This window comes from Amblyomma maculatum, chromosome 9 (assembly GCF_055883805.1).
Source record: "Amblyomma maculatum isolate TAMU_Amacu chromosome 9, ASM5588380v1, whole genome shotgun sequence".
NCBI classification, from domain to species: Eukaryota; Metazoa; Arthropoda; class Arachnida; order Ixodida; family Ixodidae; genus Amblyomma; species Amblyomma maculatum.
In genome coordinates this window covers 40,678,182-40,697,757 of record NC_139352.1, presented here as the reverse complement: position 1 = coordinate 40,697,757, position 19,576 = coordinate 40,678,182, and the positions used below count along the sequence as shown (strand labels likewise).

Below are 19,576 nucleotides of genomic sequence, written 5' to 3'. Positions count from 1 at the left end.
GGATTTATGCTACTTACTGGCTGCACTTCCTGTGTGCATTTGTAAACATTGATGAGCATAAATAATTGAGACATTGCTACCATGAATTTGCGAAACACCAGTACTCTCCCCATAGCTTCTCCTCGTGCGAACACTGTAATGACGTGACGTGGTTGATCATAACATGACTTAATAGGATCAACAACAATTGTGATTATTGTCTTGCATGTTGGACACAGACACTGCTTTGTGAAGAGATGCTGAAGTAGCTGCATCCACTTACAGAATTGAAATGAAATTTCGATTTTTTTTTTTTTTCAATTTATCTATCAAGATTGTCAGAAAGTTGCCATAATTACAATGTGCTCTAATCAGGAATCCCAGCATTTTATTGTGGCAAGAAATATTAATATGCGCTAATTAAAACTTCATTGATTAAATTGGGGCAGGCAAAGCGAGTACCATTGATGTTGACCCTGAACACCTGCTCTTGGATTTGCAGCTGAAACATGTGTTTTTCAAGCAGGCTTTATGCCTGTAATTTTAATGAAATGTCAGTTGGACTTGCACTGAATTCAGTATATTGGCACTGTGAGCTGCATTTTTTATGGAGACAGTCTATGCCATCATTGTTTTTTTTTTTTTTTCATTTTTCCTTTCACTTGCTCTTTAGTATGGCTTATGATCTAGATTGATAGAATAGAATATAATCTAGATTTCAATTCTTGTGAATTGCATGGAGAACAGGGTTAGTAGCACTTTTTCATGTTTTCAGGTAGCAGGTGTAATGAAAAAGGTGTAGCATGAGCAGTTCTCATATTGCACTATGTGGAAAGTGCAATTTGTTTTTTGCCAAAACTGCTTTCTGGCTTGCAAGTGGTTCATAAAACATTGCTACAGTTGGCCACTGAGCCTAGTGCGGGATTTGAAAAACTTGCCTCATGCCCTTACACATTCCAGTTTGCGTTATTTTGCAGTGTTGGTTGGTGACAAGATCCTCCCTCCTTCAAAGTATGTTCACTTTGTGTCGGGCATTTCATAGATCACCAGTGAGCCAATCTTAGAAAAAATGCCGCCTTTTTTTTTCCTTTGCTTCAGTGAGGTTTGATGCAGGTGTTGGAAGGAATCTGCAGTTTTGAGAAAAGGCAGAAATTGTTAAGTCTCGTTACCAGATGCTGTTTGTAATCCAAACTGTAGAGCTTATAAGTATACATCAATGGAAAAATGAAATGAAATTGTTTTCATTGACTTGTATATGTTAAAAGAGTTTCAGATTTTGTCACTATTTAAAACAGCCACTGGTGCAGTTACTAATGCTGACAAATGTCGGGACACATTATAGACAGGATTCATTACAGTCTGAATCCTTGCTCAGGCTGTACTGAACAAAATGGCTAGACTAGTTCTAGAGGCAGTGTATAAAAGCAAAAATGACCTCATTCTTTAGTAGGCTCGAAGTAGACCCACAGTGTCACGGTGTTCGCCATTTAACATGCTAACATTTTGTTCAGTCTTTGAGTGTGAAGAGGAATAAAAAAGGACTGTTTGCTGGTTTCTTGTGGCATGGCATGGCTCTCCGGTCATGGTGTTATTGTAGTTGCCATAATGCTGAACTGCACTTACTTTGTAATGAGAAGGAAATACCACCAGACTTCCGGAAAAGAATTAGGTATTTGTTCCACTGTCACACTATTCATTTTTGCAGTGTCAGAACTTGAGCATTGTAAGACATTGAGAAGGCTGTCTTGCTTCTGGTGTTTGCTACAAGAGCAAGTGATCATATAAGTAATACTTGGTCACGTGGACCTTTTCACGAGCCTCGGCAAAACTGGTTTGACAGGTATGCGGGGCAAGTTTGGGGAGATAATACTTAGCTTTTTTTGTATCCAATATGGCAACGTCCACGACCACTTTTCTAAAACGTCTAAACAATAAAGTAGACTTTAGTAGCAGTCACACTGTGTTATCAAGGGGTGACTGTTGAAACAGGTGTTTTAGTGGGACAACACTGGTGTTGCACGAGTTTTTTCTCCCATGAAACATCGCACGCAGAGAGTTTGTTTAATTTTATTTTATTATCAACAAGTAGACCTGAATTCCAATGGCGCCTTGCTGGCATCGCCATCGTAATAATTACATTTCAGCAATGAGAGCACAGCCTAAAATATTCTAAATGCGTTGACCACATCAATCATAAAGTCGGCCAGCACGGCCGCAGACAAGGTACATCACTATAATACTGAACATCGCTCTTGATGGTGTAGCTTAACAATTCTGAATCGAAGCTGCCAAATGAACAGTGCGGTCGATGTGGCGAGGAACTTTAAATAAATTGCCGTATGAATTGCACGCAATGACACATTGAAGTTCACTCGACGCTAAACCCAAAACAGCTCGCAAAGCTCGTGTTCATTCGAACAGCAGAATAAAGCGGTGTGATGAACTTTTACGGATATATAAAATCTGGATGAGTTGATGGTGCCTAGGTTTGCAAGCACGGGATGAAACAAGCAGTCAGTCTAAACGCGACACACCTAATGTTTGGGTGAGAATTACTGATAACATGTAAACAATGCTAACAATTGCAAAGCGGTGCGAAGAAATTGGGAACGATGCTTGTGACTAGGCGTGTACACTGCTCTCAAAGTGGCTGTTATAGAGTATAGAACTTCCTTCATCTTGGGTACATGAAAAAGGCACCAACAATCGAAGTTTGGCAATGAACAGTATATAGACTTTTTTTTTCCTTTGTGATAATCGTAGCACATGCCACGGAAAAACTGGCATCGCTGCTAATGCTTAAATAGTGGTAGAATAAAGAAAAGGGGTTTCTTAGATACATTTTTAGAAGGAATGCTTAAAGTGTGCCGTCTTCTTGTGTGAGAAATGTGTGGCATGCAGAAATATGTGCTAGATGGTGCGTGTTGTAAAAATGACCCCGTGTCACTTTGAGAACACTCTATATTGAACGATAGAGTGCAGCGCTTTTGCAATCATATGTGTGCATGTCTGTATTTAGCAAAGATTTCCCCACTTTTGTTTGCTCGTATCCATTTACGAGTGCAGATACTGCCAAGCACATTATTTTGTAGGACAAAGTATAGTGTACAGATGACTAGACACAATCACTTTTGCATATTTGCTCACTGAAATGTTGCTTATTTCTGTTATAAAAGTCTCTTGGCTGTGCACCATTGAAGAGGGAAAATGTCAAAGCTTTAGCGCATCTCCGGCCTGCTGATTTATATGTGGGGCAGCTTCAACATAGTGGCCAATGGTCAGCATGCATAGCAAAGCTATTTGACTGGACTCTAATTATTACATGACACATTATGTGCCAGTTTCGCACTGTGTTAATGTAATGTTGAAGGCAGTAGTGGCGTTACAGCACCTGTTCTTGCACAGTAGTTGCTTTTTTTCAAGTGGCAGAAAAGCTTGTGTAAGTCTGGAACTATGTGCAAAGAACTCGTTTGCGTTAATTTGACAGCACCAGTGTGGAAACTAAGGATGCTTTTTGAAAGCTGCCATTTAAGCAGAGATCATATTTTTCAAAGAGAAAAGTCATGCGACCTATACTCAGGTCAATTCACGGCACAGCTATCGAAAAGTTGCATTTTTAGTAAAGTGTTAGGCTCTTTTTGTAGACTAAAAGCGAGTTCTTCTTAGATGCTGGAATAATTTGAAGTTGCATTAACCTAAAGTTATGTATCCTGGTTACAGTGTAAGGTTACTGCTAATGTTTTGCCAGCTGAAAGAAAAAAAACTTTTGTCATACTTTGTCGTGCAATTGTTTCATGAGCTGACATAATGACACTGTCTCCTCGTTTAGAAGCAATTCATCACTTCCTGAACATTGCACACGATACATACATTTTTTCTGTGCTATCACATAGAGAGCATTCCATGGCAATGCCACTCTATCCAAGTTTCAGCAAACTGCCTTGAAAGAGCTTACCTAAGGTACTTGCACTGTAGTAGTGCAAGCACGCCGGAGTGCTGACATCTCATCTGTGCATCCCTAGTTTTGGTACTGGAGCATTGATTGCAGTGTGAATATTGTGAACATGTACCATGTGACCATTCTAGAACAAGAGCAGCACCGCAAGTCCACGTGTGTCCACCTGGTGACAAGCTTCGTTTTGGTGTTTGTTCAATGCAAGCGGCTGTACATTATCTCATGTGCGACGCAGAATGAGAATGCAAAGAGGAGGGGGGGGGGGGGGGGGGCTGCTTGAGCCACCGCATATCACAGTGCACTTTGCGTCGCGAGCGCCCCCTGTGTTCAAGAGAGGGCACTCTCAGTCAGTCATGGCCGGGTTGGTGTAAGTAAAGCCCTTGAACTGCTCCTGGTCCATGGAGGCCAGGATCTGTGGATCGATGGGCGTCAGGACGGGCTTCTCCATCGTGAAGTCACTGTCAAAGTTGCTCACGTCAGCCGTACTCTTCTGTGAATGGGAAAAAGGGTTTCAGGAGCAGGATATATGCAAAGATTGAGTGAAGTGCTTCTTGGTTTTTAAGTGCATCACAGGGAAAGCATCAGAATGAAGCTTAGACAACTCATTTTGGGTATCATCAGCAGGAACAAATAAAGGAATATGCACCGGTTCTCTTTCAAAACATGCATTATATTGAAAGAGCAAATTTAAAGAGAAAAACCTTTCTTCTCAGACCCCAAGGCAACCAGGAGCCATATCCAGACACTACAGCAATGCAGATGCTTTTGTGTGGTGTATGTTAGAAGAAGAAAAGCAGCGCGGTGTTTTTAAGTTGCGCAAGGATTACAAATGCAAATGGAGCACGTTATTGATGGCTATAAAGCATGCGACAGCGTAAAAAGAAAAGGACGGCATTTTACTGAAGGGCGCTATATGACTTCATGCCTCTCTTCCAAGCTCATTTGCGCCATCCTCGTTATCACTAACGATGCTTGAGCAGCACCGCCACCAAAATTGAGGGACGAATTAGCATGCAATATGAGAGAGATGGGAAGCATTAAAGGAGTAAAGATGAGTAGAATGAAGGCAATGCTAGGCAAAAGAGCCCGGGACATGGAACAAAACAACCTCTCTAAAGAGGGGGAGGGGGGGGGGGATCTTGTTAAACGCTGGTGCAGCACAGGAGGACGGGCGAGCTAGACGATCAACGCGCTGCGATTCCCGTGCCTGCTGGGATGCGCATGGCCGCGAGAGAGAAAAGACAAGACTATGCAGGTCGTTTCCACCAAACCGGTTCGCAAGGTCGACCCGCCGGTCTGGTGGGATATGAACATGACAGACAGGACATAAAAAAATGGGATGAAAGAGAACAACGAGACGATGCATGGGGCACTGCCGCGGGATGCTGCGAAGTCAGAAATAGATGCCGCCCCCGGCTGCTCGCGGTCTGGAGGACATGTTGGTGAGGAGGGTGGAAGAAAGGAAGTGCGCAGGCCGGATCGTTGAGTCCGGGGAATTCGCAAGCGGGCGGGCGCAGTCTTGAGATGGCAGTTGGAGCGGAGGCGGCGCTAGCGCCCCTGTCTGTCGTAATCCGCAGGAACTCCGATTTTTTTAACAAGCAGCAGCAGGAGTTCGCGGTCCGCTTTACCTCCCCCCCCCTTCCCCCTTGCTCCCGTTTACTCTCCTGTGCTGACAGGCGCGGTAGTGGCGAAAACCGGACCGCAGCTGTTGTCCGCTCCGACCCGAGCTGTCCTGCATTGTGCAACGCGTTGACTGAGCAGAACGCATGTATGCACTCGCAGTGCACTTGGCAGCTGCGTTGCGCGCAGTACACATGCTCCAGTGCGCGCTTCGCTTTCTTCGTTTTTACTTATTTTCTCCTTTTCTTGATCTTATTTTGTCCCTTCTAATGAGGGATGATCGAGGAATTCTTGTTTTGCCGTGTTACGCAAACGTGTATGTTAAAAAGAGTTGGCACACTATTGGCGTCTCTAGGGCGAGGTTGTGTCGCGCAGGACGTGTATTCGTCTTTTGCTTGTGTCGTCCGCTAAATTGTGCTTTCCTGCAGGCAGCAGCAACTGTTCGCGCTCTTGTTGCCTCGCTAACTGTCAGTGAACGGTTACTCTGGGGCACCGGGGAAGGCACTCGAGTGTGGGCGGTGCAGGTACGATATATGTGTAAATGTGCGGGTTGGTCGTGATCAATCAAAGAGGAAAGTAGTGGGGCTCTCTCTAGGGAAACGCAACTCGCCCGCATTTTTCGTTGTCATGTCACGTAGACGTACGTACCGCCTTGTGAATTTATTCGTGTGTTCCGTCTTCTCTGACCGATCACCACGAGGCAGAGAAAACGGAACTTGGCGCGATGCGTTTTGGTGTCGAGATTAAAGCAAGTATAGACAAGCGTCAGTCCGTGACGTCAGCGGAGATGCGGTGGCGCTGGCGACAGCAGTGACTTTCGTGGTGTAGGCAAAAGCGCGGGCCGTCTGCATTGGATGCGCGGCGATTGCTGTGTTTTCTGGCATAATTCCCAATATTTCTACGAGCTGTGGTGCGGTTGATTGCGCCACGAGGCACAAAAAGCAAACTGGCACTTGTTTTAACATGTTTCTTGCGGTAGAATAAAGATGAGAGCGAAGGGCAGCGGCATTGAGCGCGACAAGATAGACTCTTCGGTGACGGATTGCCTTCACGGTGCAGTTCTTCACCGAAACTAGATCAGTTCGTTTGCAACCCTTAATTATCATGACTGCTTTTCGGCGATACGACGAATAGCACAAGAACAAACTCCTGCAGCTCGTGCCCATTTTGATTTATTACTATTAAGTTGTAAGAAGTTCAGACGCGATATATTCCGTGTGCGTATGATCCCGCAGGGAAGCTGCACTGTGAGTTCTATTCACTTGCAGTGCTGCCCGTGCATATGTTCACACAGAAAGGACACCAACGCTGCTGTGAAGGTAATTGCAATTACTTTGAGCGCGGTCACTTCAGTACGATATTGCTGGCTATAACAGGCCCGGACCTGTAAAGTATAGCTTTTCTCTGTTTGTACTTTCACGAGTTTCAACCAGTCTCTTCATCACCGGTTTTATAGTAAACATTGTTATGATCCGGGCAGTCCCGCAGCTTTATTTCTCATTTCTAAATTTTATTTTTGGAGGTCATTATATGATCCTGACGAACGAACTAAATATCCACGTACAATCTAGCTCTGATCGAGCAGGATATTTAACTATATATGGTACATGGAGTTCAATGTCCCAAAGAGGAATCGACTATGAAGGGTGCAAAATAAGCAGAATAAGATGATGATAAAAAATTTCCATTTATATTAAAATAAGCTCAGCAGATCACGCAAATTTCGCTGCAAGTGATCGTGGAGAACGTTTCATCTGCACTTATGCGTCTCTCCTATAGAGCAAAGAGCTAGAACAAAATGAGAGCTTTCGTACTGGCATTCATGTACATATTACCCTGTGAATGACCTTGCTTCATCTGTAAGATGAGATAGACGTCAACGTCTTTTTTATCGGGCAGGCGAAAACAAGTTGGCAGTGCACTTTGCCAACACGTTAAAAAGATCTAAAAGATTGAGTTCTTCTTTTTAGATACGAAATTCTATGACTTAAGTCGCCGGTAAAGTGAGCTAGAAATGTGATTTCTAGTTTACTATATATACTTGCCGATGATATTGTTCTTTAGAGTGAGTGCTTGAAGCAACAGAAAGGCATGCAGTCAATAGATTCGTCATATGAATTAAACACACTTCCAGTCATTCATATTGTCGTCCTCCTTGCATGCGCTCGGAATAGGCCTGGAAGTTGAACAGGGTTGACTATAAGTCTTTCTTATACATTGCGCTTTCTCGTTTTTATTTAACTTAATCACTCACGGCCGTCGCCTATACGCACCGCAGCCGCGCGCTGTTGAGGCCACGGACAAGGAAGCCAGTGCAGCGCTCTTCGCCAAGTAATTCTACCTGTAATCGGCTGATAATGTGCGGAAATACTCTCCAGGCATAAACCAAGCTATTTCTACGTATAAGCGAAGCTTACGTTTCAATATATTCGCACGCGCGAACTGGTTTCGAAGGCAGCGTCGCTTTGCGCAGTGTAGGCACGCCGCGCTTTTGCCTACACCCCATGTCGCTGCCGATCGCAGCGCCACCTTTGTTTACAAACATGACGCTTGTCTATACGTGCACGGCCGGTCTCGAGGGAGAGCGCGTTTCTCTCTTCTCTTACGGCCTCTCCAATGGGGTCTGTTTCCACCGCCCTCCGCGCCTCGGTGGGGTCGCCACTGCCCCACTGCTGCTCCTCCGCTACAGCCGTTCACGCGCAAGGGAAACGCGCGCTCGCTCTTCGCTCCGCCCGCATTGGTTGCAACCGGCAGGTCCTGATATTTCACTCCTTATGGCTTATAGGAAGAAGCCGTAATCAGCGTCTGATTTATCGTGTATGAGCAACAAAATAGTCAATAATGCGCGTGCGCGCGAGAGCGCGCGCGCCTTCGTCAGTGCTGCCGCGCACGGTCGAATGAAGTTTCGGGTGCACTTACATTAACACTTTTTGCCTAAATTTTTCACAAAACTATATGTATCATTTTATGCAGTGTGCCTTTGAAAGCTATAAGCAGGTATAGCGCGACCTGACGCTAGTGCTTGGCAAACTGTTCAGCTAGTGGATATTCTGTCAGCCGCTGCCGTTTTCGTTTAGAGCAAAAGAGGCACTGACGAAAATTCATAGCACGTCTCAGATTCAGAGTAAGGAACAAAAATTTACGCATACAGTTAAAATTTCACTTGTCTAGTGAAGCGGATTGTTCTAGCTTCGTTTAAAACAAATCAGTAGGTTGAAAGACAGCAGATGTATACGTAATCTCGCGACTGATGCACACGTAGACAGTCGTAGTCAGGTTAATACAGCGATAAAAAAAAACATTTAATCAAGGAAATGGGAATAAACAAATATGCATAATTGAAAAGAGCAGCAAGCAATAAAAAAAATGTCCTTCAAAGTTAACACATTGCACTCATTCATCAAAACGGTACATGCGGCTAGAAAATTAAAGTCTCAAAATCTTTCTGGACGGTTTGTGCACATAAGGAGCTGGCCTTTCGCTCCTGTCTGTCACCTTCCTAGCATAATTGACAAGAAGGATTCTGAGAAATTTCTCACATATTAAAGAAGCAGACCTTATAGCATGGCTATTGTTAATGCCTTCCAGATAACTCAGCAAAGGTGAGTTCTCAAGTATTGGCTGGATTAAGATTTGAAGGACTTCAAGGACATTTGTGTGTGGTAGGTGCACGACAGCTTTTTTTTTTTAAAAAACACAACCTTGTGCAAGAGGGCTACAAACTCTGGTTTTGGATAATGCAGTCCGCTAGAATCTTGTCCTCGCAGAATAGTGTACATGGGGCTGCTTCTTTCGCTGGTTTCAAGAAGGATATAGCACAAGCCCCACACCCGAAGTCACTGATTAACTTTACAATTAATGTATCCAGCGACGTAAGCTAAACCAGAATACGTGACAGTGGGTAACGGGATGACAGGAGATACCATCACTTCTTTCAGTTCCTCGGTTACTGATTGCAGCAGAGCTGAAATGATTTCGTCGGTGTCGACACTAGGTGCCTAGGCGCGCAATACAGCGCGACATACAACTCCCATAGTCACCTCGATCTGAATAAATAGCACAGAGAAAAGCTTTTATATTCATTATTGAGGAGTGTCCCTTGAGTAACAGTGGCGAATGTGTATTAAGCAAAGCATTCTACCAAAATAATGGGGCAGCGATTGCTCTCTAAGGCAGGCATTACTGCACAGATAGTTACAAGGAACTATTAGTTCAAAAACATACTAGAAAAGGAAAGAAAATATTGCTAATTAGGGCTTGAAATAGATTGCCTTTTTTTTTCATGAAATAATCATGATATCATGTAAACATTTCATTAAACCAACGTTTATTTGCAAAATTAAAATAATGCTTATAATACAACATAAAACGTTTGCTGGTCTATAAATTATAGCAAAATTGAAAACAAAACTTAAAAGCGTTTACTCTGACGTTATACTAATACTTTATGTCATGTAAGCATTGTGCAACTTACATTACATTTTTATAAAGTTATTTTCATCTTCGGTGTTACCTCGATGGTTTCTCATCTAGTGCTGAAAGATGGTTTTGCCATTGTTGCTGTTATGTTTGCCTTGAATTAAGAAGCTTCGACGTGATCACTGCTCATTCACTTTTTTTATTCATATTCTTGTACAGGCTTGGGAAAAAATTCAGATTAAAATGAACAAAATCAGATACCATGCCGCAATACATGTCATATGCTTGTCGAGCGTTTGCTGAGCGACAGTGTTTTTTTAATATAAAGACTGCATTCACGTGTGTAGCACGCTGACAGGATGCCGCTGCAGCATCTACCTTCTGTAATTGTTCATTTAGGGGCTGCACTCACCACGAAACCCGCGGGCGACAGCGCGAAACCAGGCAAATGCCACCCGCCGCCACTGAAGCAGATGCGGAGCGAACGTTGAGCAGGTCGCGCCCCTTGCGGCGGCGGAGGGCGTGACTCAAGGAGAAAAGTTCCCATTGTTCACGCGGCGATTGAGAAGGCCGTAAGAAAGAGCGCGCGCTCTCTCCCTCGAGACCGGCCGCGTGCAGGAGTAACTCGCGGTGCGACGCGCGCGCCCCTCGCGGCGGGAAGAACAGTTTGGTAGGGAGACGTGCGCCCGGCCGTACAGCGGAGACGCGGCAGATCTGCTGTGCGTGGGGCGCATTCGCCGCTCGTTCTTTCGATTCGCAGCATTCTATGGTCACAAATGAATTGCTAGGTTGCAGACCTTGGATTGCTGCTGTTGCACACATTTTCACTGGCCTGATAAAATATTTTTCGCGTCACCGAATAAGCTTTACGACGCGAAGAGACGCTAAGTGCGAATCGCTGCCTTCCAACGAGCAGTGAGCTGGCAATCATGCCCGGGTATTGCCGCGTCCAGATTTACCGCGAAGCATTTTTCCCGAAAGAGGACAGACTATACCTTCACCTGCATTAGCATCCTTTCCTAACCCGCAAAAAATATATATATATATTTAAAGAAATTGGGCAGCTCACAGGCATCAGCGCTACTGGGACCGCCGTGTGCGCCTGTGGGCGGCGCTCGTGGATGCAGTTGTTCATTGCATACTTTTAATTTATGCTGTCCTGTGGTCTATATTTCCCTGTCTACGATAGCTTGCATAAGCACCAGTACAATGCAGAGAGTAATCAACAGGAATGGAGTGTTTAAATGGCGCATTTATTATGTCTTGCGCATTAGTTTCGCGAATTTGCCTTGGCAACTTTTTTTTGCTTGCTTGCTTGCTTGCTTTCATTATTTTTTCCTCCTCTCAGCTCGTTCCTTTTCTTCTTTCCACACCCATTCCTTCCACGCTTATGCCGCTACTTTCCTTCTCCTCTTGGGCGACTTCCTTTGTCCGTCCCCCCGCCTGATATTTTTTTTTTCCTCGCCATCCTTCGCTGTCCACTTCGCCCTCCTCTGTAGATGTGATTCAGGAGGTGCCATTCCATACGCTTTATTCATTTAGTTGTTTTAATGACATTTCGATGTCTACTGAGTTGTTGAACCTCGAATGATAAGCTGTTTCTCATGCGATACTGCTCAATCAAGACTATAATAAAAAATAAGTAAAAAATGATTTTTTTTTTACTTATTAGTGGACACTCTGAACAGATCTTGCATTCATTACATGCCATCCTGCTCCAAACAAGTTGTCGGGCGGCTGGCTGCCACCTGTTACCTTCCCCTGTCAAAACTTAATTTTGTGGCAGAGGACTTGAAAGTACCGTTAAAGAGGCATTAAGGATCGTTAAAAAAAAAACGAAAGAAAACTAGCATTCAAGTCGGGATGAGGCAGGACGTTCTTTCAACGAAAAAGAAAATTAAGCATGGTACAATTCTGATATGTGACAGAGAGGAAGACATGAATGTGTATTGGAAACTGTAGATCGTTTGTGCGGTGCTGTAAGGCAGTTTCCATTCTCATAGCTGTGTCGCTGTATCAGTGACCGCGTGCCATCTGCCATCCTTTCCGTTATCGTCGAGAAAAGTGGCAACCGCCTCACCAGAAAACAGCTTAAGCTCTTCAAAATCCGTCTGTGTAATATCAGTGCCTGCGGCATCTTCAGGCCCCGGTAATCGCGTTCTCGAGTTTTCAGGCTTGTCCCCTTTTTTTTAGGCTTTTTTCTCTTCTTCGACTACAGCTTCATTCATTCCTATTCTTCTCCCATACTCGTTCCACCCTTCTCGGCCGCTCGATTCCCCGCAGCTTTCTTTTTTTTCACCCACCTCAGCTTGAGGCGTTCGAGCTGGCCTTTGTGAAGCTGTACTACACTTGGGACGAGGGGCGTTCGCCACAAATGTTTTTTTTTGTATTTTTCTACATTTTTACCGTGTTTATTGCTCGGCCTTTTCCAACTGCGCGCGCTTCTCCTGTCGTCTTCCGTTTCGCGTGTTTCCAGCCTAGAAATAAACGCCCAGCGGGCGGCCAGGGCTCGTCTCTGTCTCTGCGTCTTGTGCCGTGTGGCTCTCGCATCGTTTGTGCTTCGCTACGTCGCTCGAGCTGGCTAAAACTGCTACCATTTCGTTGCGCAGGCCGCCTTTTCAAGCGCGCGCCCTGCCTAGGCGGCCGCGCATCTCCCTATCAAACTGTTCCGGCGCTCACTCGTGGCGCTGCCTGTTCGCCGCGAGTGCTGCCCCCTGGGTTTCTGCACGGTGCCTATAGGAAAGTAAATTGGTAGAAGATGCCTAGTTTTTCGCTGAGTGCGCTTGTTTTAGGGGCGGTAAAATGAAGACGAGAGTTTACCGCGCAACAAAATAGTTGAGGTGACGTCAGCGAGACAGTGTGCCGAATATTCGACGCAGCCTAAAAGTTACGGGAGCCTCGAATAAACGATTGGATGAAGTCCATGATATGGCAGCTGTTAAGTTTGAGGAAAATATTAAAATCTGATAAAAAATACTGCTTGCACGCAAGGGGAATGACATCCTTCTTGAGAAGGGTAATAGAGTATGGAGAAAATAAACAAAAATGGCTTCTTCCGGACCAGTCGGGCTGACTGAGAACATCGACAGATGGCGTCCAGAAGGCGAAAAATTATGTAACGAAGACCGCGTCTGTCTCTTCTTACCAGCTTCGGCTTGAACGGCGGCTCGATCTCCTTCCTCTCCAGCTTGTCCCACTGGATGCTTCGGAAGAAAGGCTGGTCGCACACGTCACCCGCAGGGCATCCCGGCATGCCGAGCCGTGTCTCAGCGTTCTTGTCCAGCAGCTGAGCGAGAAAGGAGCGTAAAGCAATCAGCCATATATCTTGCGAGTCAAAAAAGACAATTACAACCAATTGGGAATTTCCAATTGGAACCATTTGGTTTTCCAGCTGGCACCAATTGTGTTTTTGGACACTTAACCCATTGCAGCCAATAATGAGACCAACTGCACACAACTGGATCCAATTGGTCACACCAACTGCGTGCAATGGGTCCAACAGGATATACCGGTGGGATCCAATTGGGACAAAAGGAAGACTGACTGACGATTTACGTGTTTACTAGGCATGTGGAAACTGATAATTACATGCTTGATGGAAATTAAGGAGTACAGGAAGCGCACATCACGCACAAGAACAATATACAGTTGCACAGTAACTAGCTATAACACGAGAACACTACATACACCCAGCAAAAACACTTCTGCTCCTGCTTATATACACCACTCATCCTATGCTGGGGCCAGTGACTTGCCATTTGAGTGCAGTTATTTTGTTTGCAGCAATAGTGCAGGTGATGAATTTAGTTTAACAGGTTAAGCTGCTAATAGTTATTGTGAACAGAATATTGTGTTGGATTTCTTTGTGAAATATGCGAATGTGCCCATGGATGCACTTACTGCAATTGGACATACCAATTGTACTCAAATGGTAAGACCTATTGGATGCAATGAGTTTGACCAATTGGGCTGTGCAGTTGGCACAGATTCGTCGAACTGAGTTTTCATTTGGAACATGAACTTATTAGGACTATAGCTATGTACAAATGGCACTCTATAGAATCTGCACAAGTAGCATATCCAATTGGCCTATCCAACTGGAACAGTTGGAATACTAGAGCTCCAAATGGAACCAACTGAACTATCCATTTGGAGTGTGACTTCTTAATGGACTCTACAATGGGTTCCAGATGGAATGGGAATTCCAATTGGAACCCATTCGAGATTTGAATAGGTTCCAATGATTTTTTCGACTGGGAGGTGTCACCGTGACCATCAACCTGATCTTGGCTTGGCCATGTCCACTGCGCGGGACTAGGGTCCCGCCCATTTAGTTCCATTTAAGACTGTACACCAGCTGTGGCCACCGCATCGCCTCCGAGTTCTCATCCGCCCACGTGCCCCGCTCCTGTAGCGCGCTGGTTATAGGATGCTCGACTGCTGTAATCAAAGATGCGGGATCGAATCCAGGCCGTTTTTCGATGGAGGCGAAAAAGCAAGGCACGGCCCGTGAGCAATATGATGTCAGTGCATGTTAAGAAACCTCAGGAGGTCAAAACTTTCTGATCCCTCCACTACGGCACCTCTCATAGCCCGACTCTCTTTGGGACGCTGAACCCGGTTGTCCACGCCCCTTCTTGCCACCCACCGCTGTGTATATTTACTCTCTCTCGAGAAGTTCCACTTCGTTGCCCTGAGAGACCTTTTGATCCTGTCCATTCCTTATTTCCGCTAGGATATCCTTGCTTTCCTGCCCAGGAACAAGCAAGGTATGTGCCACCAAAGTTGTCTGTAGTCTTATCGAATCGTATTCTTTATTAGCAACTTTTCAAATATGTTGATACTTTGTTAAAATTACCGGCGGCAGCAACACCACAGCGAGTCCCAAATCGTACCCAGACAAATACGAGGGAAGAGGGAGACATTTTATGCATAGTACGGCTGCGGACAGTGCCGGGTCATTTGTGACTGTGGGGGGCCAAGAAATATAGGAAAGAGGGTGAGAGCGAATAAAATATTCGGTAGGCATTCCTACGCAGCATCAAACAACAGGACACCTATACGCTCTGACTTCATAGGGCTATTATGACTCGACAGCAATAATGCATCCGTCTGCGGTTACCCTTGTAGGTCATCGCGTACGTGTCTGCGACTCCTTTATAAACACTAAACCCGTTATACATATGCACTCCTGTTATCTGCGTGTAGTCGAAAGCTGCCACATTATGCGGAAGACTACCCGACATAGATATACCTTACTTACTCAATTCTAACTACCCGTGTTCACGAACGCAATGTCGAATAGGGGAGGGAAGGGGGGGGGGGGGAGTGTTTAGGTTTGAAAAGAAAACTCCGTTTTCATGGCGATTCTTGACGAGACCGGCGCGTATTTTGCAGACGACAAAGGTCTTCGGAAAACGCGATTACATTTCCCTTCAACCTCAGCCTGTGGAATCCATCTTCAAACTTATTTCGCGACCTTCATTATGGCTGCCACACATATGTCGCTTGCACCCAACGCGTGTCCGCGATACCTGCGAAATTTGCCGACATCCGCGGAATAACAGCTGATTCCAGGTCCACGTAACAAAACGCTGATAGAGTTATCGGGGTCGCTTTCAGCCGGCTTTTGGCGTTATGAACACAAGAAGCCTATGCTCGCGCCACAGACGCCCCGCTACCTTGGGACTTCGACAACTCCGGCTTGGCAAGCGAGTGAGCAAGAGATTTAAAGCCCAGATATCGTGGAGGGGGGAGGGGTTGATTATATACGTAGAAATACGGTAAGCTCCGCTTTAAGCAAGCCCGGGCTATGTTGTCACCCTCCCAGTTCTTCCTGTCAATGTGGTCTCGTACGTCACGCATTGCTTAAACGCCATCTCGTTAATGTATAAATAAGTCGTGATTAGTTGTCTCCTTAATTAATGACACGACGATCATCACGTACGTGACTATATGAGAGCATCACATGACAGGTCACGCGAAGTGGCCTGAGAATGTCTCGTGAATATGGGAACGTCACGTGACAGAAGCGACACCTTTCAGCCAGTTCCACACCTGCAGGAGCACTGCAACGAACGCGCCCCAGGGGAAGGAAATTTCCACTGTGCGGCATGAGCGCTGGCATTGCTAGCAAAATCACTACAAGGGGCGCGCGATGTACCGTGCGCAGCAGTACCGCTTCAGGCTTTCGCATTTCTCTACTGCACATTATACAGTGCTTTCTGGAACCTTTAGTGCTTCAGCACACTTGCAATGTGTGGTCTGGAAGGGTGGCCGTGTGATTAACACAGCAAAATTCTTGACCAGTTGTTTTCTGCAGCTAGTGATAGCGCTGACGCGGAGCGAGTGCAGCTTTTCATCCCTACTCGATAGTTGTGAAATGCACCCCCAAGGAGCAGGAACGTAGCTCGCGTTTATAATTCTGAAAACGCGACATCACTCGGTGTTTTTGCCCAACGAATTTCTGCCTCCGTGCGCACCTTTTCAAAAGCGCGCGCCGAAAAGCGACGCTGCGCATAACGCCGTAGACGCGCGCTTTTCGAAAATCGCAACTAATGGCAATTTTTTTTTTATTTTGTAGCGCCCAAGGCAATCGCGTTTTCGAAATTTTAAAAAAGTTATGCGGTGCAAGAAAGTCCTTGAAGACTTGTCGGTGTACGTTTTAACGTATTGGAAGCGGAGACGCACGAGGACATAGAAGTGTCCCCGAAGCGCTGTGCCCTGCCCATTTAGTTTCTATTATCCTCGTCCTTCTGCGTTAGAAATCCGGTCAAGTGATATGGCTGTTATTAATGGAGGGCTGAAAACTTCCAATTATAACTAATCACTGAGCGTAAGAATAAAAAAGTTAACTGCTATGGTTAAGTTAACTGGTTTACTACGGTCATATACAACCAGGTCGTTGTCAGGACGTTAATAAGGAATAGGGTATCGTAGACAACACTGAAGGAGAGGGGGGAAGAATTTTGATTAAAGCCTATTTTGATTGCTCATTACGGCGTTGTGGCACTTATTTTGACGAAGATAGAACAAATAAAATCAAATAAGATACAGCTGTGAGAGCTTGGGCTGCATTAATTCTCGGGAAACACGTCTCCAGTCTGATTACATTCTCGGTAATTTTTTTATTCGGCTTGACAAATTTTCGCGGTGGCGAATGCCACTCCTCTCCTCCCCTGCAAATGCGCTGTCCTGCTTGACGCCCGGTGACCAGCTCAAGCTGATCGACAGAGCTCGCAAGAAAGACGACTGAGGCCGTAGACTGAGGTTCACACACGCCGGGGGATGTTTTTCTTTTTTACCACGGTTAAAGTTTTTTGATCAAGAACGGATCGGTAGATGCCACTCACATGAGGCCTTTCCGCCAGTGCCGTCGACTGATTTATCATGTGCGCCGCGATCAATCTGCTCACGCCGTAGTAGCGAATTCCGTTTTACTTCCCTGCCCCGCTGTAAATATATGACGCTAACAGGTCTAGTTCATCCAATTATAATGGCAATAAAGAGAATGTGCAATGTGTGTAATAATAATAATAATTGGTTTACAGGAAGGGAAAGGCGCAGTAACTGTCACACTTGCTCTGTGGACACCCGAACCGCGCCGTAAGGGAGGGGAGGAAGGTGGGAATGAAAGTGGAAAGAGCCGTAGTGGAGGGCTCCGGAGTAATTTCGACCACCTGGGGATCTTAACTTGCGCTGACATCGCACAGCACACGGACGCCACTTCGTTTCGCCTCCATCGAAACGCAGCCGCGGCTTATGATGTGTGTACAAGACTGAAACTTGGATCACAAATGCGAAGAGTAGTTCGTTTTCTGTGGCTATGTAGTGAATGCTAAGCGGGATGGTTTTGTCCTTGTGGCATGGTGAATGACAGGGTGTGCGAATATTCTAAAATTTGGATATCGTTAGAACAGTGCATTTTGGAAATTATTCGAGTAGAACCGATTCGTTTAGAATGATTGGCTCGAGATTCAAGTCAGGTTCGCAGTAGAACGTATCTTCTACGAGTGCTCGAGAAACAAGACCGCAAATACACCGGCGCTGCATACCACATATCCTGCAAATGCAATGCTCATGGCTGCCAAGATAAGACGACGCGATAAGGTTAATGGTTACGAGGTTTAACGTCCTGAGGCGAATCAGGCTATGAGAGACGCTGTAGTGGGAGGGCTTAGGAAATTTCGACCGGGTCTTTTCACTGCACTGACACCGCAGAACACACGGGTGGCCTTCCGTTTCGACCCTATCGAAACGCAGCCTCCGTAGGTGGGGTTAAACGTACTACGAAAAAAAAAAAAAAAAAAATCTGCGTCGGCCGGGAACCGAACCCGGGCCACCCGCGTGGCAGGCGAGTATTCTACCACTGAACCACCGAGGCCAGATGAAGACATGATCTGGTGAAAGTCAACAGAAACCTATGCATATGCATTAGAAAGTGGAGCACTTAGGTAGATTCTAGAGCCCTGTAACTTAGGCTTATGCATAGCACTTGCACTGCTTGCACATAGTCGGTCTGATATTGGTGTTGCTATTTTCTTACTTGTGAACTCGTTGCATTGAGGTCTAACCTTCCAAAACTTATTTGCTTTTCGAATGGCTGACTAATTATTTAGCATGTGTCAGCTTTCAATGCATCTCCGGCGAAGTCCTTTCATCATCATACCAAAATCAATCGGTTAATTACTAATTTCAAGGCAAGGACAGTGAACTTTGTAACTTTCAAGGGAGCTTTTGTCGTTACAAGTGGAAATCGCACGACGAAAGGATAGTTGCATGAAATTTGTAACCTTCATTCGATCATCGTTCGCGTATGAAGGTATAATTAGCATCTTTGCTTTTGTCATGGGATTTCTATTCGTAACGGCAAACAACGTTCGTCTGAAGGTTACCAATTACAATACGAAGTGTCTAAAGGTACGTCCGACGTATCCATTCGATTCTCGTAAAGATACGGCGGACGTCGATATACAGGCTCATGGCTATATGCACGTCGAACGCGGCCACATTCCGCTTGCTACGCGTGAATGAATCTTATAGCCTCTATGATATCAGCTAGCCGCGACTCTCGATGAGGTGCTACGAAGAGTGCATCCGTTCTAACATAGATCACGGTCTTCACTTAGGGTTGTGTACGGCAAGCATCGCTGTCACGCACATAGCTGCAAGCGATGCTACGTACTGCACCAGCTTCACCAGCTGGCATCGAGATACGCACATTCACGAGCAGCTTTCGCTTCGCACTAAACTATTACCTCGATCTGCCCGTAATGTAAGCGAGTTACTCCTAGCATTTACGCTGTCTTAGGTCCTGCATCGACCTCCGAAGATCTAGCGCCGGCACAACATATACACACCTCGCCATGCAGAACATATTCGGCAGTCCAAAGTATGTATGTGAAATGGCATTATGCTCGTTCCTCACATGCAGACCGAGGAAACAGGATGCTTCTAGCTAAATTCTTCGTTTAAATTCTACCTCAGAGCCGTGGCAGAAGACATGCCGAATCTACTAGAGGCCTCCGCTGTTACTGCGGCGAGCTGCACTGCACATCGACTCGTCGAAGCGAAGACCTACTGCACCGCACCGCAAGAGTGCAC

At 45.6% G+C, this 19,576-nt stretch overlaps 1 protein-coding gene across 3 annotated transcripts in view; it reads right to left on the bottom strand.

The window, feature by feature from the left end:
- Positions 1-2,040: 2,040 nt before the first annotated feature.
- LOC146178901 (putative protein kinase C delta type homolog) overlaps positions 2,041-19,576 on the bottom strand; it is a 425,884-nt gene continuing 408,348 nt past the window's right edge. For all 3 annotated transcript variants that reach the window (XM_084578644.1, XM_084578642.1, XM_084578643.1), the window contains 2 exons: positions 13,119-13,259; positions 2,041-4,424 (listed from right to left, as the gene is read on the bottom strand). In XM_084578644.1, coding sequence (XP_084434770.1) covers positions 4,278-4,424; positions 13,119-13,259 — 288 coding nt within the window. In that variant the 3' untranslated portion in view covers positions 2,041-4,277. The remainder of the gene's footprint in view (positions 4,425-13,118; positions 13,260-19,576) is intronic.